Genomic DNA, 21,993 nt, shown 5'->3' with positions numbered 1-21,993 from the left:
AAGCAGAGATTCTCAACCTGTGGGTCACAACCCCTGGTAGTCTAATGACCCTTTCACAGGGGTTGCCTAAAATCATCATAAAATACAGGTATTTACATTGTGATTCATAACAGAAGATTGTAGTTATGATGTAGCTATGAAAATAATGGTATGTTTGGGTGTCCTTTCAACATGAGGAACTGTATTAATGGGTCACAGCATTAAGAAGGTTAAGAACCACTGCTCTAAAGAAACAAAAACATGTTGCCTTGGAGCCCTGGAACCAGGGATGCATTTGCAACTCAATGCAGAGGCTTCAAATGCCATGTTTCCTTTGGGCAGAAAGGTATAATGAAAATCTTAAAATTACCATTGTCTCAGTTCTTTATCTTCTCGAGAAGTAAAATATATCATATTTCTTTTTTTATTTCTCAGACTTGGAGATCAGTCATAGGACTTTATACTACAGTGGCATCAGTGACTAGATCTCTTGAGCAGAAAATCTGTCAAGCTGCTTCTCCACATTGTACAAGTACCCAAATGCCTAGACACAGCAGTCTGTGCATTAACTGTACCTGCCATTTAAGTCCTTGGGGTAGTGAAGTTCTCCTGGGATATACCTCCAGCAGTACCTTTTCTAGCTTTACATCTTTACTCTGCATCTTGGCTTCCTGCCACCATGAATACTGAACAACATGGTTCTTTCTGAATAGCATAAATTGAGCTGAAGTTGATTTAAATTTCATGGAGAAAAGAACTTGCTTCAAACTGAAGTCAATCCTTTTTTTAAACACTTAATAAAAACCCAACACATATATAACCTTTGTTGTCTCTCCCTAACACACATAAACTTAATATTTTAATCAATTGACACATGGATTATTTTCATTAAGAGGCTTTCCTTGTTGTACGCCATCTATTTTTTTCAAAGTTCACACCAACTGTGCACTTCTAAATTTCTTAATGACTCTGTCAGGGTCTAATTTTCAAGGTACAGTTACCATAGCTACAAGCTGGAATTTTAATCTACTAGTAAAGGGTAAGTCAGGTCACTTTTTAGGTCCTCTTCAATCTCAGAAATAAAAAGCACCATGCAAAACAATGAAGATAAAAGCAGGCCCAACTCTAACTACCATTCATATAACCATGAACTTGTATAAACTTGTAAAAATCACATGGTTATGTGATATTTTTAACTCAGATTACTCTGCAAGTGCTTGACACTTCGTTATATTAAATAATGATTCAATGTGACTAATAGAATGGGAATGTGTACTCTTTATGAAAAATGTTTAAATATTTAGAAACATGTTGGAAATATATAACCGGATGGGTGCAGGGGTAGCACATGTCATTATAGATTTAAATCTCTTGTCCTTTGACAGCATTGCCAGCTGATCCCCTGTTTGCAAGCACTTTGACACAACACTTGTAAAACATGATGTTGAACAGCAAAGAGAGCATAGGACTGAGTCACTAGCAATACTACTATCTGTGAACTTGGAAACTTCATCCAACCTATCTGATTCTAGTTGACTTCAAAGCCTGTACTTGGACTTATCTGAAAGCAATGAAGCCCTCAAAGAGTCTAAATAATGTATCATATTTGCTTGTTTTTTTTTTCATTTTTAAAGAAGAGACAAATGCTAAGAAAAGCACAGAGTGAATTCAACTGGGTGTTGAGAGAGAGGACTTGAGAGGTCAAATTTGAGTGACTCCCAGAAGTAGAGGCCATACCTCTAGACATGGAGAATTTAGAAATGTTCAAATGCAACAATTACAAACATTGTATAACACTAAATAATAACAGTTAATTAAATTGTAACCTTATATGGGTGAGCTAATACACCACAAGATGTTTGAGTTCTAAATTCAAGAGTCTTAGAGTAAAATTTCAGTTCCCTTAAAAAGTAATTCCGTGATTTCTGTGAGATGAATTTCTGTGATTTTTCAGAAAGTCATTTAATTTCTTTGAGATGAAATTTCCTTCTCCATAAAATTTGTTAAATCATACCTACCTCTCAGAATATTATGAGCATACAGTAACATGAACCTGTGAGTCTGTAATATGGCTTAGTACCACTGTACTAGGTAGGTTTGACTTCCACATTAGCAGCAGCACTGACTATGTAAACATGCATGTTTGGACATTTCAGAGACCTGGAAGGACAATCATTGGACTGATACTGATTTGATTATATCAACATCTTGTTACATTGCGGTTAAGAAGAATTATTCTACATTTGTAAACTATTTGTCACAGTGCATGTAAGTTAGTAGGTAACCACAAGAGTTAGATGTAATTATTTAAGCACATTACTGATATATAGTTTATTTTCTTTATTTTAAACTATATAACCAATGAAAGTTACTTTCTGGAAATTTCTGGATTATTGTTTTTGAATGTAGGCAACATTTTGCAGAATCAAGTAAGTTAAAAAATTAAGTAAGGAGGCTAGCGGAGTTATTGTTCATAAGTCGTTACATTCTACCCCTATACTCATCATTCCTTTCAACACCACTCTTTTATGTCTGGTTCCTTCATCAAGGACATGACAGGGCCAGGAAGCAGGAGTAGGTGGATTGGCAAGCAGGGGGAGTGGGAGGAGATTGGCGATTTTCAGAGGGAAAACCAGGAAAGGGAATAACATTTGAAATGCAAATAAAGAAAATATCTAATAAAAATAAAACAAAAAAAGGATATGGCAGTGCAATAAAATATTGTCCTGCCAAGTTACAGGTATAGATATCCCATGGGTAGCAAATACAATCCTATTTTATTCTCTTGGCAGCATCTTTGTGGATGTAAATCAGGTAGCTTTGAGACTTTTCTCTTTTTGAACTCATTGTAAATAGAAATGGATTAACCACACAGACCAGCATTTTTTCTGATTTTCCAACTGACTTCCAGCTATAATTGTGCATGCATATGTGGTACTCTACCCAAGCTGCTCCCCATTTGTCAGTAAAACTCGAAGGCTTTGGCACCTTTAAAAAAGTTGTCAAAAGCAAGACCTTTAAGCATGACATTCCCAATAGTGCCCTGTGATGCTTCATAGGATGGGAAAGCAGAACAGATAGTCTAGAAGTAGGAAAGATAGATAGTTCTTGTCATCTGTCTAGCCTCAGTTGGATTTTTCCTCCTCTTCTTCCTCCTCCTCCTCTTCCTCCTTCTCTTCCCCCCCCCCCTTCTTTAATTTCTATTCTGCTACCATATTTTTTTCACCTGGGATTGGAAGACTTATTAGAATTCTGATTGTTGAGCTCTGGACTTGTAGTCATTTGAGAAATCTGGGAAGAAGGCAGAATATTCTAATGGTCAAATATTGTCTTCACATCTACCCCTGGCTACTTCTTAGGAGAATTTGAGCAGGTATCTTGCACTCCCATGTCTGGTCTCTTCCTACATGGTCTTTAATAAAACTGCTCTAATTACATTTTTTTCTTTTGGTTTTTGAAGACAAGGTTTCTCTGTGTAGCCCTGGCTGTCCTGGAACTCACTCTGTAGACCAGGCTGGCCTCAAACTCAGAAATCTGCCCGCCTGTGCCTCCCAAGTGCTGGGATCAAGTGTGCTCCACCACTGCCCTGCCACTGCTCTAATCACTTACAGAAGGCTAATAGAATGGATGGAAGTGCTTTAAAGTTATCAGTCACAGATCACATTAAACCCATCTCTGATACTGTATTTTACAATCTAGTAAGTGAAAAAGAGAGATGAATGTACCCACATTCATCTTACTACATCAGACAGCATTAACAGGCCCTCATTCTGGAACACAGAATGTATGTGCATGTATGCAGCAAGCATGTATGTGTTATCACTATATTCCATTTAATTATGCAACTAAAATTATTTTAAATATTGACTGTTAATAATTTTGTGTATACTAACAGTATTATTTACTTCAATCCTAGTTACAATTCAAAACATTGATGGAAACGCTAAAATATGTCACTATGGTTGATAACAGATGGGAAATCTTTTTTAAAATCTACGATGAGAATGTAAAACAACTTTCCAATTATCAAACAGGTTGCTAGGAATGAAAGGCAATGATTAAACATCTCATAAACCTGGCCCATGCACTAGTTCCATACTTGTTTTGCGTTAATATGAAAAATGTAGATTTCCAGAGAGAAATGTTGTTTGCATCACATGCCATAACAATCCATCTTGTGTGGCTTTTTCATGGTGACATAAGTCCCTTGCAGGCATGGATCCTTCAGTTTCACTGTAGGGGACATTTTACAGTCTTTGTGATATAATCTCTCTACAATGTCTGAGATGAAGAAACATCTGCCTCCAGAGTTTCCCATTAGCATGCATAGTAGAAACAGTAGATGGAAGACTGAGCTCAACAGTACAATGAAGATCCCTGATTTCAATTAAAGTGTTAGCTACCATAAAGGTCTAAATTGAGATTATGCCTAATTCTTGGACAAGGAATTACCTGACTTCAAATGGCTACTTCCAAAGTGCCCAAAGCTAGGCCTTAATGTAAAAGGGGCACATGCGTGCAGTCAGGTTCATCATTGCCCTTTGCAAGAGTGGCTTTGGGTAAACTTACTCAGTGACTCTGAGCTTTGGTTTCTGCTTTGCTAATTATGGTCAACACCATGGGCTTGTTGTACATAGAAAGACTGAACGGAAAGACCTGGCACATATTAGGTACTCCATAAGTATTAACTGGTTGAGTTACTAGTGTCTAATTTTTCGGAGACTGTGAGCTTATTGAGAGAAAGATGGGTGGCATTTAGCCTGAGTTAAAATATGTGACCCAGAGATACACATAGTATGTGTTATGTGTTGAAAACATATTTGTTGAAATAAATGGAAGCCCTAAGAGATGAATGGATGAATGAATGAATGAATATAACTGAAGTAGAAGAGGTACTCAATTTTTCTCAGAGAGAGAAATAAAAAAGTGTATTTCTAACTATACAGACATCTCAAAAATCCATGTAAAATATTCAAAGGCTATGATAATGTTGGATCTTTGAACAACACCACAGAAATAAAACATGATCTTTCAAGTACATTAATGTCTGATGGTGAAAGTAGAAACCTCTAGCTCCTTTTAAAGGATCCCCAGGTCTCAGTCTTGGCACCTATCAAGCCACAACAGCTTTAGCATGTCTTGATGTGAACCTTCCAAATGCCAATTTTGCTTGTTGAAACATTGGCCAATATACAACCTTCAATAAAAAATCCTCTTAATGTCTGATTGCTTTTCTTAAGGAACTCATGCTGCTTCATTTCAAACTGTGAATTACCTTTAATTCACAGCTTGAACAGACTGCCAAATTTTGTTTTCTCTGCACCCAGGTGGCTGTTCCTGATGCAGTGGAGAACTTCCAAAAATATATTAAGTCCTTTGGAGAGGTTGGCAAGATGTGAGACACAGGCATACAAGACAGGTTAAAAGCAAGTGTTAGCATTTAAAATAATGTTTGGCTTTGTTTTTTGTTTGTTTGTTTTAGCTCAAAAATCTGAATGTCTACAACTACTGAAACTCACTGAGGTTACCAGATTTTTCACAGAAATAAAGTGTTGGATTAACTCAAAGTGATTATTAGCATTGCTATATGTCAGGAACCAAATCGTGTGGTTTGATTAAGCATTAATCAGATTAGAAAATAATATATTTTCTGCTATAACACAGCTATGTTGCTACCAAATTTCATTCAAGTAGCAGACAAAATACCTACTTAAGGAGGAATATCTGAAATTGCTAGAGAATGTGGGTTATTGCTGTGCAATAAGGCAGAGCAGTTCATAAATCTCAAATCAAATCCTCAAAGGAAACATTTTTGATGATGAAAGTTCTAGCAGGAGTATGGTCATAGCTATAATGAATGTGAGGGTGTTTTTGTTGTTCAACTGGTGAAAATTCATCTAAAAAATAATGTTTTGTTTCTATCGGTTATAACACTCTGAAAGACACATTCTCATAAACTTGCTATTCTCTATGGTAATGAAATCTTCATAACATTTAGAGAAAGTTTAGAGATGATGATAGTTGAGTTAAATAAAGCAATTTTTTTCAGTTTTGTATCTTACAAAGCAAAGGGGTATAATTTCTTGTGGGGCCCATTCCTATAAGCCAGCTCTGCCAGTTTCCTTAAAGGTTTGTATCATGATATAAAAACCAATATGCATGCATGCTCTCTCCTATATACGCCTACCTCTCCCTTTCCTTTCTTTCTTTAACTATTTTTGACAGAGTTTCATTTTGCCCAGGCTGACATCCAACCTTGATCCTCTCACTCTTACATCCTACATTCTGGGATTATAGGCATGTGCCAACAAGGTCAAATTTGTTATATCAAATTCCTGAACTCATCAGATCACAATGGAAAAGAACAATCCAGACTTGTAGAAAGTGAGGAAGAATTAAATACACAGGCTCTTAGCCTAACTTCACATTGTTTTATCTGAAAAACAGTACTACCTGAATATTTCTCTGGAGGCCAAATGTCCCTTTGAGATAAGGGTGCATGGTTAATTTATCTTCCAAGCGGGCTGAATAATTTTTAGGGACAGAGACTGTATTATAGCTTTGGGATAAGGATAAGATCATTTTGACAGATAAGCTCAAAATACAATGGTCATTATTTAAGGTTTCTGCCATTTATGTAATAGCATAGCTCCCTTTCCTACTACCTAGAACTACATGCATGTGTTTTTCATGCAATAAACATATTAACTACACATATGGAAACTGTAGACAGACACAGTAAATCTGATTTCACATTACCCATCATCAGGTCTCTGGATTTATGGTTGGTGTTTTCAGACACATAGTCAACACTATAAGCAAAGGTACTGGTTTTATGGCAGGAAAAAAGCATCATGATTATATCTGACTTTATATTGGGGCCTGTATGGAAACTCTCCAGACATTGTCAATAACAATGTCTTAAAACATAGAGTTGCTTGGATAAGAGGGTTTCTGGATGGTTTCCAATTGGGCAGAATCCAAATGTGAATAACCAAGTTTAACAAAGGAATTTGATATTTGGAGTTGCTGTCTTCTCAACAGTACTCACAGAAAAACTGAGATCAAAGGCTAACTGAATGGACAATTATAGGTTCATAGAACCCATCTAGAATTCTTTTTAGGGAAACTGAATATATTTCCTCTGTTGTTGTTGATAGTGTGGTTGTTGTTGTTGTTTTAAATGCTTTTTCAAATTCAAGTATAAGGAGGCAAAGAAAGGCAAGTAAGAATGTAGTAGTGGAATGGACTTGATGATATATGATGATTAATTTGATGAGGCCATGCAAAGAAAATCCAGGTTTTGTTTTCTCCTCTATTGGCCCTTAATAGGTTCCTTAAGAATCTGTAAAGTAACATGATATCTGATGTGTCCACTGAGAGACTGAATCTAGTAACTGATATATATATATAGAGAGAGAATGTACATGATACTCATGTTAAATATATAACTCCTATATTCTTGAAAAAATTGACCATCTAACACTCATGCGTTTTCCTCTTTGGGTAACAACAAACATTTCTGTAAGAGATTAGAAGTGTTAGATTTAGAAGATATGAGTCAGAGTATTTTAATGATTATAACTCAGACTCTCTGAGCACTGGCAGTGGGGGTGTCTGACTGCTGGGTCTTCAACTCTCTAAAAATTATTAAGGATTAAAGTTAAACACTAGTTTATGTAGTTAGATATAATTACTAAAGTGTATACTTATATTTAAAATCTAACAAGCTTTTGTGGGGGGTATATATGTGTATACACATTTTCTCATTAAGTTGCTTAATTTCTTTTAAGAGATTCTTTGAACTTTAAAATAAAGATAAATTACATTATGACTTAAACTCACATCTTCTACATCCAGTGCCCTCCCTCCCCCCCCTAAACAAAATACCATGACTACAGTGGAACTGACTTCTAAATTCTCAAAGTCAGATTCTCTTGTCTAATGAAAATTTATAGATTTAATTGGAGCAGGTAGAAGCACTATATGTCAAGAAAGTATAGCAAGTATACCTACTTCTCCAGAAGGCCAATTAAGTGTTTGGGTTTACTCAAGGCAAGAGTAGCAAATGACAAGGACAAATAGTGAAACTAGGTAGTTGCAAGCCTGCACTCAAATGCATAGAGGTGAATGATCACTGGATCAGTGCCCACATGTGCAGTTCTTATAAACAATCCGTACTTGAATGGAAGATCTGCATCTTGTCAACCAGGGAAAGCAAATCAAGCTGAGGAAAATGAATAGACTATCTCAGCAATTAAGGAATTCTCTTGTCCAAGGCTCTAATCTCTTGCTGCGGTACTAAGCAGTAGGTCACATTCCTTAGACATTTGCTGACCTTGAATGGGTGTTTCTCATAGCTTGCTTGTTTTAAGAGTTACTTTTGACCAACTTCTAAACTTTGGCAGTTAGTCTACACTCAGAATGTTCCTAATCACCTTCAGGATTACCCTGCCAAATGGAAAATCCTAGAAGTTTTCTTTTTCTTTTCTTTTCTTTTTTAATTAGGTATTTATTTCATTTACATTTCCAATGCTATCCCAAAAGTCCCCCCCACACTCTCGCCCCCTCTCCCCCCCCCAACCCCACTTCTTGGCCCTGGCGTTCCCCTGTACTGAGGCAGATAAAGTTTGCAAGACCAATGGGCCTCTCTTTCCACTGAAGGCCTAATAGGCCATCTTCTGATACATATGCAGCTAGAGACACGAGATTGGGGGGCGGGGTACTGGGTAGTTCATATTGTTGTTCCACCTATAGGGTTGCAGATCCCTTTAGCTCCTTGGTTACTTTCTCTAGCTCCTCCATTGGGGGCCCTGTGATCCATCAAATAGCTGACTGTGAGCATCCACTTCTGTGTTTGCTAGGCCCTGGCATAGTCTCACAAGAGACAGCTATATCTGGGTCCTTTCAACAAAATCTTGCTAGTATATGCAATGGTGTCAGCGTTTGGAAGCTGATTATGGGATGGATCCCCGGGTATGGCAGTCTCTAGATGGTCCATGCTTTCGTCACAGCTCCAAACTTTGTCTCTGTAACTCCTTCCATGGGTGTTTTGTTCCCAATTCTAAGAAGGGGCAAAGTGTCCACACTTTGGTCTTCATTCTTCTTGAGTTTCATGTGTTTAGCAAATTGTATCTTATATCTTGGGTATTCTAAGTTTCTGGGCTAATATCCACTTATCAGTGAGTACATATTGTGCGAGTTCTTTTGTGATTGGGTTACCTCACTCAGGATGATGCCCTCCAGGTCTATCCATTTGCCTAGGAATTTTGTAAATTCATTCTTTTTAATAGCTGAGTAGTACTCCATTGTGTAAATGTACCACATTTTCTGTATCCATTCCTTCCAGAAGTTTTCTTAATAGTATACCAAGGTAAAATATGAGAAAATAATAATAATAATAATAAGAAGAAGTGAACTGATAAGAATTTGAAAGCTAAAATAAAAACAATTATGGCTCTGACATCCTTTGTACTAAACCAATATCTTCCCATAAGAAGGAAAGTTTCTAAATACAGTCTGATGGATCATACTTGGAGGAGGCTCAATCATAAAATGGACTTAGTACCCACAAGTCTTACTGATACTTATTACAGAGAATTTTCATCTTACCATCTTCACTGTATGCTCTGCAGTAAATGCTATTTTCTGAAATGCAGCCTCCAACTTTAAGTCACATTTGATACATTTCTTTGTGTTAGGTATAGACTATCAGAATATTTAAATCTCTGTCCTATTCGGTAAACAGCATATTTCACAATGGAATTATAGCATACAAGCTTTAGGAGTAACATCATATTGCTATTAAAGTACAATTATATATTCTTCCTTGTTTGCAAACTTGTATTGACTTCCTGAAAATGTGTTTATGTATCTTATTATTTTTAGTAGGAAGATGGTAATTTAGGAGTGGCAATAAGGAAATAAGATCTGTGGCTCATTCATAAAAACAGAAGGGGCATTTAATGTGATTAATGTAAAAACATGAAATGCACAGTATCAGAGACAATTTGATTCCAGCATGCCCATTAATGTGGCCATTACATCAAAAGCATGGTTTTATTATTCCATTCTTTTGTTTTGTTTTGTTTTGAATTGTGAAACCAAGGTCTTTTGGTTGTTAAATTTTAGCTTTTAATCACAAGGTATAGGTCAGTTGCAAAAATCAAACACAAACAACAATAACAACAACAACAGTAAAGGACTGGTGTTCAAGTCAGTGATTTGAGTTTTAATTACCACAATGCAACAAGAAGATAGAGTGGAAGTACCACTGGCTATGTCAATGTCTCAGTTGACTTGGAGACAGTCCCAGTTGTTTTATGCAATTACTCATGATCTTCCAATAGGTGAGCAATTCACTTCAAGTGTGTCATTAGACCACTTGTGTGTCATAAATTATTTCATTTTCAAAAATTTCAAGTGCATAGTATTACACAGAAAAGTCAACTTCCATTTTCTTTATTAGGAATGAAAGAAGTTAGGACAGAAACACTCCATTGATGTACTCTTGGGCAAATGGATATTTTAAAAAATCTACAATAGTTAATCTGCGGAAATTGGTTTTCTATAAACTCCTCTTCTGGTTGACATTAATAAAAAATGAAGACAATGCAGAATGAATTGCAAGGCTCTGACTTCTAAACATCACCCTTGGACTCTGCATATTTTTCTCAGCCTTCTTGACTGTTCTTATTTGGCTATAACACACAGATGACAGATCATCTACAAACAGTGGAGTCTTGCAAGTCACATTGTCTTTCTTGTCCATTCTTTGTCCTTCCTAGTAGCTGGACAGGCAGTTGTATTGAAGTTACATGAAGCTCAATACCCCATTACAATGTGAAAAACCAATGTTTGGACTGTTTTCACTAAAGTAACAGTTGTTTTCAGGTATTGACCTGAAATGTCTACATCATTAGATACCCTATTACACATTTATTTTTACTCTTACTTGCTGACCACAGGTACTTTGGTATAAATGATTGTGTCTACTGAAGATGTATATTTGCCATCCTTCCCCAGGAGGTAACAAGTACTAGGAGGCAGAAGAGATAATTCTGTCACAAAGGTGAACCTTCATGAATGGGATTTGTGTCTTTCTAAGTGCTGTTTCAGAGAGGCTCTTGGCACTTCTACAATATGAGGCTATCTCAACAGATACCTCTGACTTTAACTCTGACTTCCTAGAATCTAGAACTGTTAGGAATCCATGTCTTCTACTGATAAACTTCTCAGCTTATGGTATATATGTTATAGCAACTGGCATGTACAAAGGGAATAAGAATTTGATTACTGCCTCACTAACTTGAAAATAGGAGTAAAGTTTCATAATTATAAAGAAAACACAAGGGAATAGCAGCTCAGCACTGTATTTTGGGAGGACAAATACTCACGACTTGAGTGGTACTGACTTTGTGGAAGCTCTGCTGCTTGGGTCGCTCCACTCTAAATAGAATGGACACAAACAATTACTATTCATGCTCTTACTCTCAAACAAGTATCACAAGGAAATTATTTTCTAAGCATGCAGCCCTACCGGATGATTTCATAGCCTTCTGTCATAATAGTAGATGAAAAATAGGAACAAGAACAGTCAATCCCAATGTAACCTTTCGTTACCATCATTCCCTTATGTCTTTTTTTAAAATATTTTTAATTAGGTATTTTCCTCATTTACCTTATGTCTTAATAACATTAAGCAGAAAAGAGGGGGAAAGTAAGGGAAGTAAGAATGTGAATGGTTGGCATAAGAAGGAATTGGAAAACAAAACCCACTTACTTTGTAAGGTAAATCCTGGAGTCAGATGCTGAGATTCCTGTAAGGAAGACCATACAATATAGACGTCATTAAAATGATATGGGGTGAGGGGAGTTATCTGTTATTTATAAGGATATACTACTAATACTTACAAATTAAAAAACTGTTAAAATTATATTAGCTAAACTTCTCTGTGTGGCAGTATTTGTACCTACTAGCCAAGGCTGCTGCAACAATTTTAGAAAAAAAATGCCACCTTATTATAATTTAAAGTAAGGTTCATGTCTATTTGGAACTGTACACTACACGAGAACAAATGACCTATATATGTAAAATTCAAGTGTATAATATCACTTAGCTAGGCAATGATGCCACTTAGAAAGTCAAGGAGACTTGGTTCAACCAAATACATAATCATGTTTTTTTTTTTTTGTAAAAGTGCAAACATGATTGTAATTAATAAATATGTCTAGTTTCTTCCTGGTAAAAAGTCTTTTTTTTTTTAATGTGAAAGTTTTAATTTGGTTCAACAGAGGTGTTCACCAAACTTTATTACAAGCCTGTTGAGGTAGAAGAAGTAATTTGAAATATGTTAGTAGACTATATTATTGAAAGGATTTAAATTTTATTTGAAAGTACCTTTCACAAAACTCATTCACTGTTTTGAGAAATCTAGACTTGCACTTATGAGACTCGCTGAGAACATGACATACCTGTGCAGATCTTGGCAAATTTGGCATGAAAAAAGCATTAAAGTAATGCTCAGAAATAGTTTGAATGAGAATGCCCCCTGTGGTCTTTGACACTTTAAAACGTTGTCCCCAGTTGGTGGTGCTGCCTTGGTAGGTTTAGGAGGTGTGACCTTGCTTTAGGAAGTATGTCTCTGGAGGTCGGCTTTGAAGTTTCAAGGTTATGTGTTATTACAAGTTCACTTTTTAAGGTTGGAGATAAGAGCTTTCTCTCATCATCCATACCTGCTTGCTGCCACAATTCTTTGTAATGATGTTGAGAGATTTTATCCCTCTGGATCCATAAAGTCCAAATAGACCCTTGCTTCTCTTAGTATCCTTTGTTATGATATTTTATCAGAGCAATAGAAAAGTAACAAATATATAAGGTTGTACACAGTACTGTATGTAGAATATGCAAGGACCGTGTATAGGATATGCAAGGAGCAAAACCAAAGGCAGTTAGCTCAAGTAAGGCTCTGGGTTTCATCACTATCACTACAAAGAAAGTAAATATAGAATTGCCTTTATCAGAGTCTTTGCTTTGAGTAATGTGTTCATTAGGGTATATCTTACCCTACACAGAAGAAAAAAGAGCACAACATAATTTATCTTTAAAAAATAAGCAAAGAACCATATGGCTATGCTGTGCTTTATCTGAAAGTCAAGTTTTCAGTCCATTGTACCCGTTTCACAAGAAGTTTGACTTCTGTGATGATTACTCTATAAAACCACAATCAACCAAGCTAAAGATTGTTACACTAATTCTGCTTAAATTTGGCTGGTTAAAGGCTTCAAAAATTGAAAGAAAGCTGCTTTTTTAATGCTTTCATTTGGCACTATAAACTTTGTCAAAAAATAAACAAAACCGAACAAACCATGGACTGGATAGGTTATTGACCAGAGGAAGGGAACCATTATAGTTTATATAAACTAATATACCACCAAACTGATTCTAAATATCTATGTTTATACCCACAGACAATGCCACTTTCATCTTTCCTTAATTAGAAAAGCTTCTTTTTGTAATGAATGGAGATAAATGCAGAGTCTCATGGCTGACCAAGATGCTGAGAATAAGTGACAGGTGAATACACAGCATTAAACAAGCTTTATACATTTATGCCACACTCTCTAAGGTACAAGAAACTGCAGAAGAGAATGAACTATTGTAAGAGCCAGAAGAGAGAGAGAGAGGGGCTATGAAATGCTCTCTTCAAGACACTACACAGCTATTGCATGCATGATCTCACAGAAGCCATGGTTGCTTGCACTGGGCCTGCACAAGATAGGGTTGTCAAAAGCCAATTGTGGGTTGTGAAGGGGTTTATGGAACCTACCTTCCATGCTGAAGTATTGGCAGCTAATGGGTTTTAGGGGAGAGATAGACATTGTCTTCAAGAATTCAAGGAATAGCTATTAAACCTGTGACTTCATAGAGGGGCTTGGTTAAAATCATTGGGTCAGAAAAAAAAGGCATGTTTGTGGGTAAAGGACCTGTAGGGAAGAAAGGGGTTTGACATATTTGGAAGGAAAATAAGGGAATTGAGGGCTGGTCAGAGTAACGAGAATGTAGTATATACACATATATCTGAGATTGTCAAAAAGAAATGTAATTACTAGAAAGGAAAAGTCATGGAAAACATAACTGAGCATTATGTTACCATCCAGGATGACAGGTTTTTTATTACATTTCCTACATATATACCTTGTACCCTTCTCATAGTCACCTCCTCACTACTACTGACTTTTGTCCCTCTGTCACTAGAGAACTAACTGCTTTTTGACAAAAGTTCTCTAAAGTATTGAGCCATCAGCTCTATCCCTTAGGAAATTAGAGATGAAAAGGAAGAGAATTTGTCTGTAGAGGTCATATCACAAGAAGACCAATAAGTTGTAAAAATAAACAGCAGAAGAGTCCATGAAAATGGCATAATAAAGTCAGAACTTAAAAACCATACAAGTCTGCATTCGTTTAATGGGAGGAAAAAAACATTCTTCTCTGTGTTCTGATCCCTCGAGGGTACAATTGCTGCCTAATACAATAATTGGTGCTGAGAATAGGACCAAAATTATGAGGAAAAACTGTAGTGTATTCAACATAACCTTCTAAAATGGCAGGAAAATATTAATCACACTTCAAAATAATCTCCATCATTTGGAGTCTCTGAAACTATCAAATAATTTCAATTACCCAGGACATCTCTCTTACATAAAAATGAGTTACTATTTGTATCAGCTTAACTTTAAACTAGTATTACTATTTGGCCTTTCTCAAAAGGATTTTATTACAAAGATGCAGAGCAAGTGTAGACTTGTGTATCATCAGGAAATTAAACACAGGTTACAAAGTCAAACAAAACAAACATGATAGGAGAGTAAAACACGCAGTCTTTATATTTGTCTTGTAAACTGGTTTTTAAAATGGCCTTTATACTCAAACAATCAATTGCTTCAGTGCACTGAATGTAGTAGTGATGCATGAAGCAAATAAGTGGATGAAGTCATTCCACAATTTTGAATAATTGATTTTATATATTCTTGATGTTGATTTTAATGATGATCTGGATAAATCATTTTTAAACAAGATATACAAGTAAAGAAAACACTTAAATTTTTACCAATGTCATTGTATATAGATACAAAACTGTAACTGTATATACCATCATCCTGGAAAAAATCCACGATGTCCATACAATAACTGTTATTGTATGTAGTTTAAAAAAGTCGTCAGACATGAGTCTTAGTATTTCTCTCACAGAATATCATATATGCCAGTACATAACAAGGCCAAGCTATAGTCACAGACGCATGTAAAGCTCTTTTTAAACAACCACCTGTATATCAACAATATGATCTGAATTGCATAGGACCCAGCTTGAGAGGATCAGTTAATGTTTCTCACAGAGAATAATATAATATAATATAATATAATATAATATAATAATATAATAATATCTTAGGGGCTTGTACACACGGTTTTTTGGCTCTGTATTGAAAATGCTTGATTCATAAACATATTACAATAATGTGTTATTTTTCTTTTGATTTCATTTAGCATTTCAAACTGCAAAGTTCCAAGGGATCCAGTGCTATCTCTGTTCTCGAGGTTGTTTGCCTGTGCCAACCTTCTCCCAAGGATATTGTTTCTTTCTTAGTTCTACTTAGCATATGTTTATTCTCCTCTTTGTGAGGATTTACTGCAATTGGTCAGCAAACTTTAACTGAGATGTGTGTGTGTGTGTGTGTGTGTGTGTGTGTGTGTTTATTTTTTAAATCTTTTGAGTTTTTATTAGATATTTTCTTTATTTACATTTCAAATGCTATCCCGAAAGTTCCCCATACCCTTCCCCTGCCCTGCTCCCCTATCCACCCACTCCCAATTCTTGGCCCTGGCATGCCCCTGTACTGGGGCATATAAAGTTTGCAAGACCTAGGGACCTCTCTTCCCAATGATGGCCGAATAGGCCATCTTCTACTACATATGCAGCTAGAGATAAGAGCTCTGGGTGTACTGGTTAGTTCATACTGTTTTTCCATCTATAGGGTTGCAGACCCCCTCCGCTCCTTGGGTGCTTTCTCTAGCTCCTCCATTGGGGGCTCTGTGTTTCATCTAAAAGATGACTGTGAGCATCCACTTCTGTATTTGCCAGGCACTGACATAGCCTCACACGAGACAGCTATATCAGGGTCCTTTCAGCAAAATCTTGCTGGCATATGCAATAATGTCTGTGGAGGGTGGCTGATTATGGGATGGATCCCCGGGTAGGATAGTCTCTGGATGGTCCAACCTTTCGACTTAGCTCCAAACTTTTCTCTGTAACTCCTTCCATGGGTGATTTGTTCTCTATTATAAGGAGGAATGAAATATCCACATGTTGGTCTTCCTTCTTCTTGATTTTCTTGTGTTTTGCAAATTGTATCTTGGGTATTCTAAGTTTCTGGGCTTATATCCACTTATCAGTGAGTGCATATCAAGAGACTTCTTTTGTGATTGGGTTACCTCACTAAGGATGATATCCTCCAGATACATCCATTTGCCCAAGAATTTCATAAATTGATTGTTTTTAATAGCAGAGTAGTACTCCATTGTGTAAATGTACCACATTTTCTGTATCCATTCCTCTGGTGAAGGACATCTGGATTCTTTCTAGCTTCTGGCTATTATAAATAAGGCTACTATGAACATGAGAATTTTTAACTGTCTTTGTAAGTTTAGAGTTTCATAAGTTACTTAACTTGAAAAATCACACACACACACACACATATAGATGAGGAAAATGAAACTTAAAAGACATTCAAAAATATTAAGCAGCATACAATTGGAAGAATTAGATTAAAGGCATCCATGATTTTAGTCCTATCCTTTGGATGAGCTCTCTCATAACTAAATACCAAACAAACAAACAAACAAACAAAAAACGCCAACCAAAAGAATCCAAAAAACAAAACAAAACAAAATAAAAAACAGGTTCTCAGACAGTAGTATCACATTTTATTAAAAGAACAACTAAACAGACAAAAAAGGGAATCACTGTCTTATGCATATTTAATGGAGACATCCACAGTTTAGAAGATGTATTTTTTAGTGAGTACATACCATGCATGTCCTTTTGGGTCTGAGTTACCTCACTCAGAATATTTTCTAGTTCCATAAATTTGCCTGCAAAACTCATGATGTCCTCTTTCTTAATGGCTGAATAGTATTCCATTGTGTAAATAAACCACATTTTCTGTATCCATTCTTCTGTTGTGGGAAATCTTTGGGGTATATTCCCAAAAGTGATATAGCTGGGTCCTCAGGTAGAGCTATCTCCAGTTTTCTAGGAACCCCCAGATTGATTTCCAGAGTGGTTGTACCATCTGTAATCCCACCAGCAATGGAGGAGTGTTCCTCTTTCTCCGCATCCTCCCAAACAAAAACCTGAGTTTTTAATCTTAGCCATTTTGATTGGTGTAAAGTAGAATCTCAGGGTTGTTTCAATTTGCATTTCTCTGATGACTAAGAATTTGCAACATTTCTTTAAGTCCTTCTCTGCCATTCGAGATTTCCTTGTTGTGAATTATCTGTTTAGCTCTATACCCCATTTTTGATTGGGTTGTTTGGTTTTTTGAAGGTTAGCTTCTTGACTTCTTTATATATTTTGGATATAAGCCCTCTATCAGATGTGGGGTTAGTGAAGAGATTTTCCCAATATGTAGTCTGTCAATTTCTCCTATTGACTGTGTCTTTTGCTTTACAGAAGCTTTACAGTTCTGTGAGGTAACATTTATCAATTCCTGATCTTAGGACATGCATGATATGTACTCACTAATAAGTGGATATTAGCCAAAAAAACTACAGAATACCTAGGACATAATCCACAGAACTCAAGAACATTCATTAACAAGCCAAAGGGTCAAAGTGAGGATGCTTCAATCCCACTTAGGGAGGAGAAGGAAATAATCACAGGAGGCAAGGAGATGGAGAGACTTGGGTTGGAGAGTGGAGGGGGGAGGGGAAAAGGGGACCATGAGCAGGTATTGAAGGGGGACGGGAGAGAAGCCCTGGGGGCCAGCATAATGAATGGAAACATTCAATCTTGGGGCATGGGAAGTGGGGGATCCTCTAGAAAGTACCAGAGACTTGGGAGGTAAGAGACCTTCAGGACTCAGTGGGAGGGACCTTAGATAAAATGTCCAACAGTGAAGAGAAGGAACCTGTAGAGTCCACCTCCAGTAGAATGACAGGTCCTCAAATGGAGGGATGGGGTTGTCATCCCACAGTCAAAAACTTTGACCCCGAATTGTTCCTGTCTAAAAGAATTGCAGGGATAAAAATGAAGAAGAGACTGAGGGAAAGGCAGTCCAGCGACAGGCTCAGTGTGGGATCCATCTCAAGGGGAGGCCCCAAGGCCTGACACTATAACTGATGCTATGATGTGCTTGCATAATGTCTGAGAATAGTGACATCTTTCAAGGCAGATGTGACAAAAACAGAACAAAACAAAACAAAAACTAGTGGTTATAAATTGTTACTGCAAACTGCTGAAGAAGTTATTTCAAATCTTGTCAATAGATCTGTAGAAGAAAAATATTTACCTACGTGGTTGATAAGGATCAGTCTGTTAGTAAGCAAGGATTGAAGAGGTGATGTAGAAAAATTGAAACAAAATGAGATGAATGAAGAGTATAGCTTTTCTTAAATTCAAAACCATAGTTCAATGATGGATTGTTTATTGCGTGTTCTTTAGGGGATGATCTCTGTTTCCTTAGCTCTAGGCACCATTTACTTGCACAGAGGTAGGGCTCAGAGAGTGAGATATTGAGATATTGTTTTAAAGACTCTCTCTCTCTCTTTCTTTCTTTCTTTCTTTCTTTCTTTCTTTCTTTCTTTCTTTCTTTCTTCCCTTTCTCTCTCTCTCTCTTTCTTTTTCTTTCTTTCTTTCTTTCTCTCTTTCTCTTTCTCTCTCTCTTTCTTTCTCTCCTTCCTTCCTTCCTTCCTTCCTTCCTTCCTTTCTTTCTTTCTTTCTTTCTTTCTTTCTTTCTTTCTTTCTTTCTTTCTTTCTTCACTTGTGGTACTATTATGAGGGCAACAGAAACTTCAGAAACTTCAAATTATTTTTAAGGCACCAGAAGACCAGTGTCATTTTATAATCATAGATCCCACTAGAATATTGGTTCAACGAATATAATGAAGTTAAAGGAAAAGAAGCACACACAAGAGGGAGCATCCTCATAGAAGCGGGGAAGGGAGGATGTGAGAGTGGGGTTCCAGAGGGGAAACCGGGAAAGAGGGTAACATTTGAAATGTAAATACATAAAACATCCAATAAAAATTATATTGCTAAAAAGAAATTAAAAGAGCAGGAATATTAATTGTCATAACCAGAAAGCCTTTTCCCATACAACTGAAGTGAACCAAGTCTGGGCAATATTAAAAGCATTGTGGTTCAAAAAATAAAAGGAGCACACACACACACACACACACACACACACACACACATACAGAGAGAGAGAGAGAGAGAGAGAGAGAGAGAGAGAGAGAGAGAGAGAGAGAGCTCACCACTGCTGAAACAGGTCATATAGCTCCTGTGGAAGCAGCTGGGTCTTCCCTCTGCTTGTGAAGCTAAACACCTGTCTCACAAAAATTTCCACCTAGTGATAATAATTTGCAGACATAGAGAACTCAACTCTTCCTGTTTCAGTGTAAGAGGCTTTCAGCTTTGGAAGACAGCAAGTTTATTTGTTCCCCTGTAGCATGTGTCTCTTTTCCAGGTTAAGACATTCTTAGCCTGCTCATTTATGTTTTGGAAACTTTGAATTTTTCTTCCAAAGTTTCAGCCTTGAATCTGTCACTATCTTAGATGCTCCCAAGGCAGGAATCTTGACTGCCTGGGGCTTTTCTACCTCTTAGTATTCTGTTACAGGTATGGTATAATAGTTCCAAGAAGGGTAGCCCCTCACCATCTGCAACCTGGATGCTCTGATAGTCTATTGATGCAGCCTAACAGGTAGTAACAAGATGATGTGCATGCCCTTCATTTTCCTCTGCACAGTTGAGGCAGTTAAATAATATTCCTTCATCTACAGAGAAGTTTACTATGGAATTTCTGCCTTGTTTTTTTCCATGCCAATCATACAGTGTATCTATAAGTTCACCACTTCAAACACACACACACACACACACACACACACACACACACACACACACACACACACACACAAATCCCTACAGTCTCTCAACCCTCTGTCATCAGCAGGCACACTTTCTCAGCTCTTTCAAACACTCTTTTGAAAAAGAAGTGCTGTTCAAATCTTGGTCAAGTCTTAGGGTTCATAGCCACTATGCTTTACTCTAAGAGCAGGGATAATTAAACTGCATACTCACAATTCCAGCAACAGACAGATAAGTTTTGTGAAATAGAAGGGAGTCAGCATGTGTAGGGTTCTCCAAACATTTTCATATGTAAACACTAAATATAAAAATCATTGTAATGGTGGAAATAAAGAATGGTGCTGGGGAAGGGTGTACAAGGATTAGTTAGTGAATATCTTTTTAATAAGTAAGTTACATACGTCTTCTTTTCAGTCTTTACAGGTAACATCATTAGTCATTTCAAAGATAATATTAGTAATAACTCTCAGGTAGCACTAAAACATATTTTTCTCCTATAATTACCCAGTTCAAAAGGAGCCTTTGATGTATGAAGAGCTGTAATGCAAGGAGATACTTCACAGCTTCATTCACAGCAGCTCTGCTGAAGCAGAATTTGTAAGTATTATTCTGACAAGCGCTGACACAGATAGAATTCTCCCCAGTACTATTTAAAATGGGGGAGGTAAGTACATTAAACATGCACACAAGGTTTAGAAGGGATGCTTAACCTACTTAGAAGATAGGCTGTTTCCAAGTGTTTTCGACTTGGGCATTTGTATCCAGTTGATAACATTCATGACAAATGACAAATGCTGCTTATATATTCATCAAAACTTGCCCCAAAGTAACTGTATATGATAAGAGTTTTCAGAAGAATTCTAATTACTTGGTGTTTTTACAATACTCACTGATCTGTTTAAAATGCATGTGGTTTCCCTGATTACAGCTGCTCTCTAAAATATAATCATTTAAATTCTGCAACAAGATAGCAGGAATGGGGAGGTTTTGTCAAAGCGTAAGATGTTTTTGTTAGGAAAAAGAAGTTGTGGAGCTAATTTTATAGAATACTAACATGTTATTAATAATATGGAGTAAACACAAACATTGTTAAGGTAGTACATGAGATGATGTTGATTCCTTTAATGTTTGATGATCATTCCACAAGGCTATATTTCACACACACACACACACACACACACACACACACACACACACACACACACACACACGTGAAAAGAAACAAATAAATAAAAGTTCCTATTTTGCCAAAAGTTGACTAAGGAGTGGTAAGTCCTACTCCAGAAGAGAAGTGGTGGCCCTTTTCATGAACTAGTTTAATCAGAGACATAGTTTATACCTTTTTACCACTATTTTCCAGGGGTTACTTTGAGTTATCGAAATGTGTTTCAGGTAGTGCAAATAATAAAATCACTTTTCACAGGTACACCATTTCACCTTGGTGTATTTATACTCCATATGCTAGGAATCAGATTATCTTGCATCACATAGTTGGACAATTCACATAGAAGTATATACACCATGGCACTTTCAATTTAAGCTGATTCTTTGTATTTGAAAATTTGAAATTTCATGCAACAGCTCACTGAGTCTATGTTGCCACAGGCACATTTGATGAGGAGAATAGGGGCAGTGTAGTTCAAACATAATTTTCTGAAAGTTATTTTCAGTAAGAAACATCAGAGCAAGCTCTTTCACTTCTCAAAATAAGTTAGACGAGTAATGTGTTTCAAGCTCACAACAGACTTTCTATTATTCATTTTATTAACAATTGAAAATTATAAATATATTGTTCTATTTTTGCTACCCCTGAGATAAGAATGCCCATGAATGCTTATATAAGTACATAGTGATCTTTTGCCTCTCTG

General features: G+C 36.6%; 1 protein-coding gene across 8 annotated transcripts in view; it reads right to left on the bottom strand.

Moving 5' to 3' along the window:
* The window catches only part of Aff2 (AF4/FMR2 family, member 2), a 511,865-nt gene that overhangs the window by 135,215 nt on the left and 354,657 nt on the right, over positions 1–21,993 (bottom strand). For 4 of the 8 annotated variants that reach the window (XM_006527821.4, XM_006527820.4, XM_006527816.4 and 1 more), the window contains exons 5-6: positions 11,762–11,798; positions 11,376–11,427 (exon numbers count right to left, since the gene is read on the bottom strand). In XM_006527821.4, the coding sequence (XP_006527884.1) occupies positions 11,376–11,427; positions 11,762–11,798 (89 nt within the window). The remainder of the gene's footprint in view (positions 1–11,375; positions 11,428–11,761; positions 11,799–21,993) is intronic. The other 4 variants (XM_030251226.1, NM_008032.3, XM_006527818.4 and 1 more) reach the window with 1 other exon arrangement.

Source organism: Mus musculus, chromosome X, assembly GCF_000001635.26.
Source record: "Mus musculus strain C57BL/6J chromosome X, GRCm38.p6 C57BL/6J".
Lineage (NCBI taxonomy): Eukaryota > Metazoa > Chordata > Mammalia > Rodentia > Muridae > Mus > Mus musculus.
This window is presented reverse-complemented; position numbering and strand designations above follow the sequence as displayed.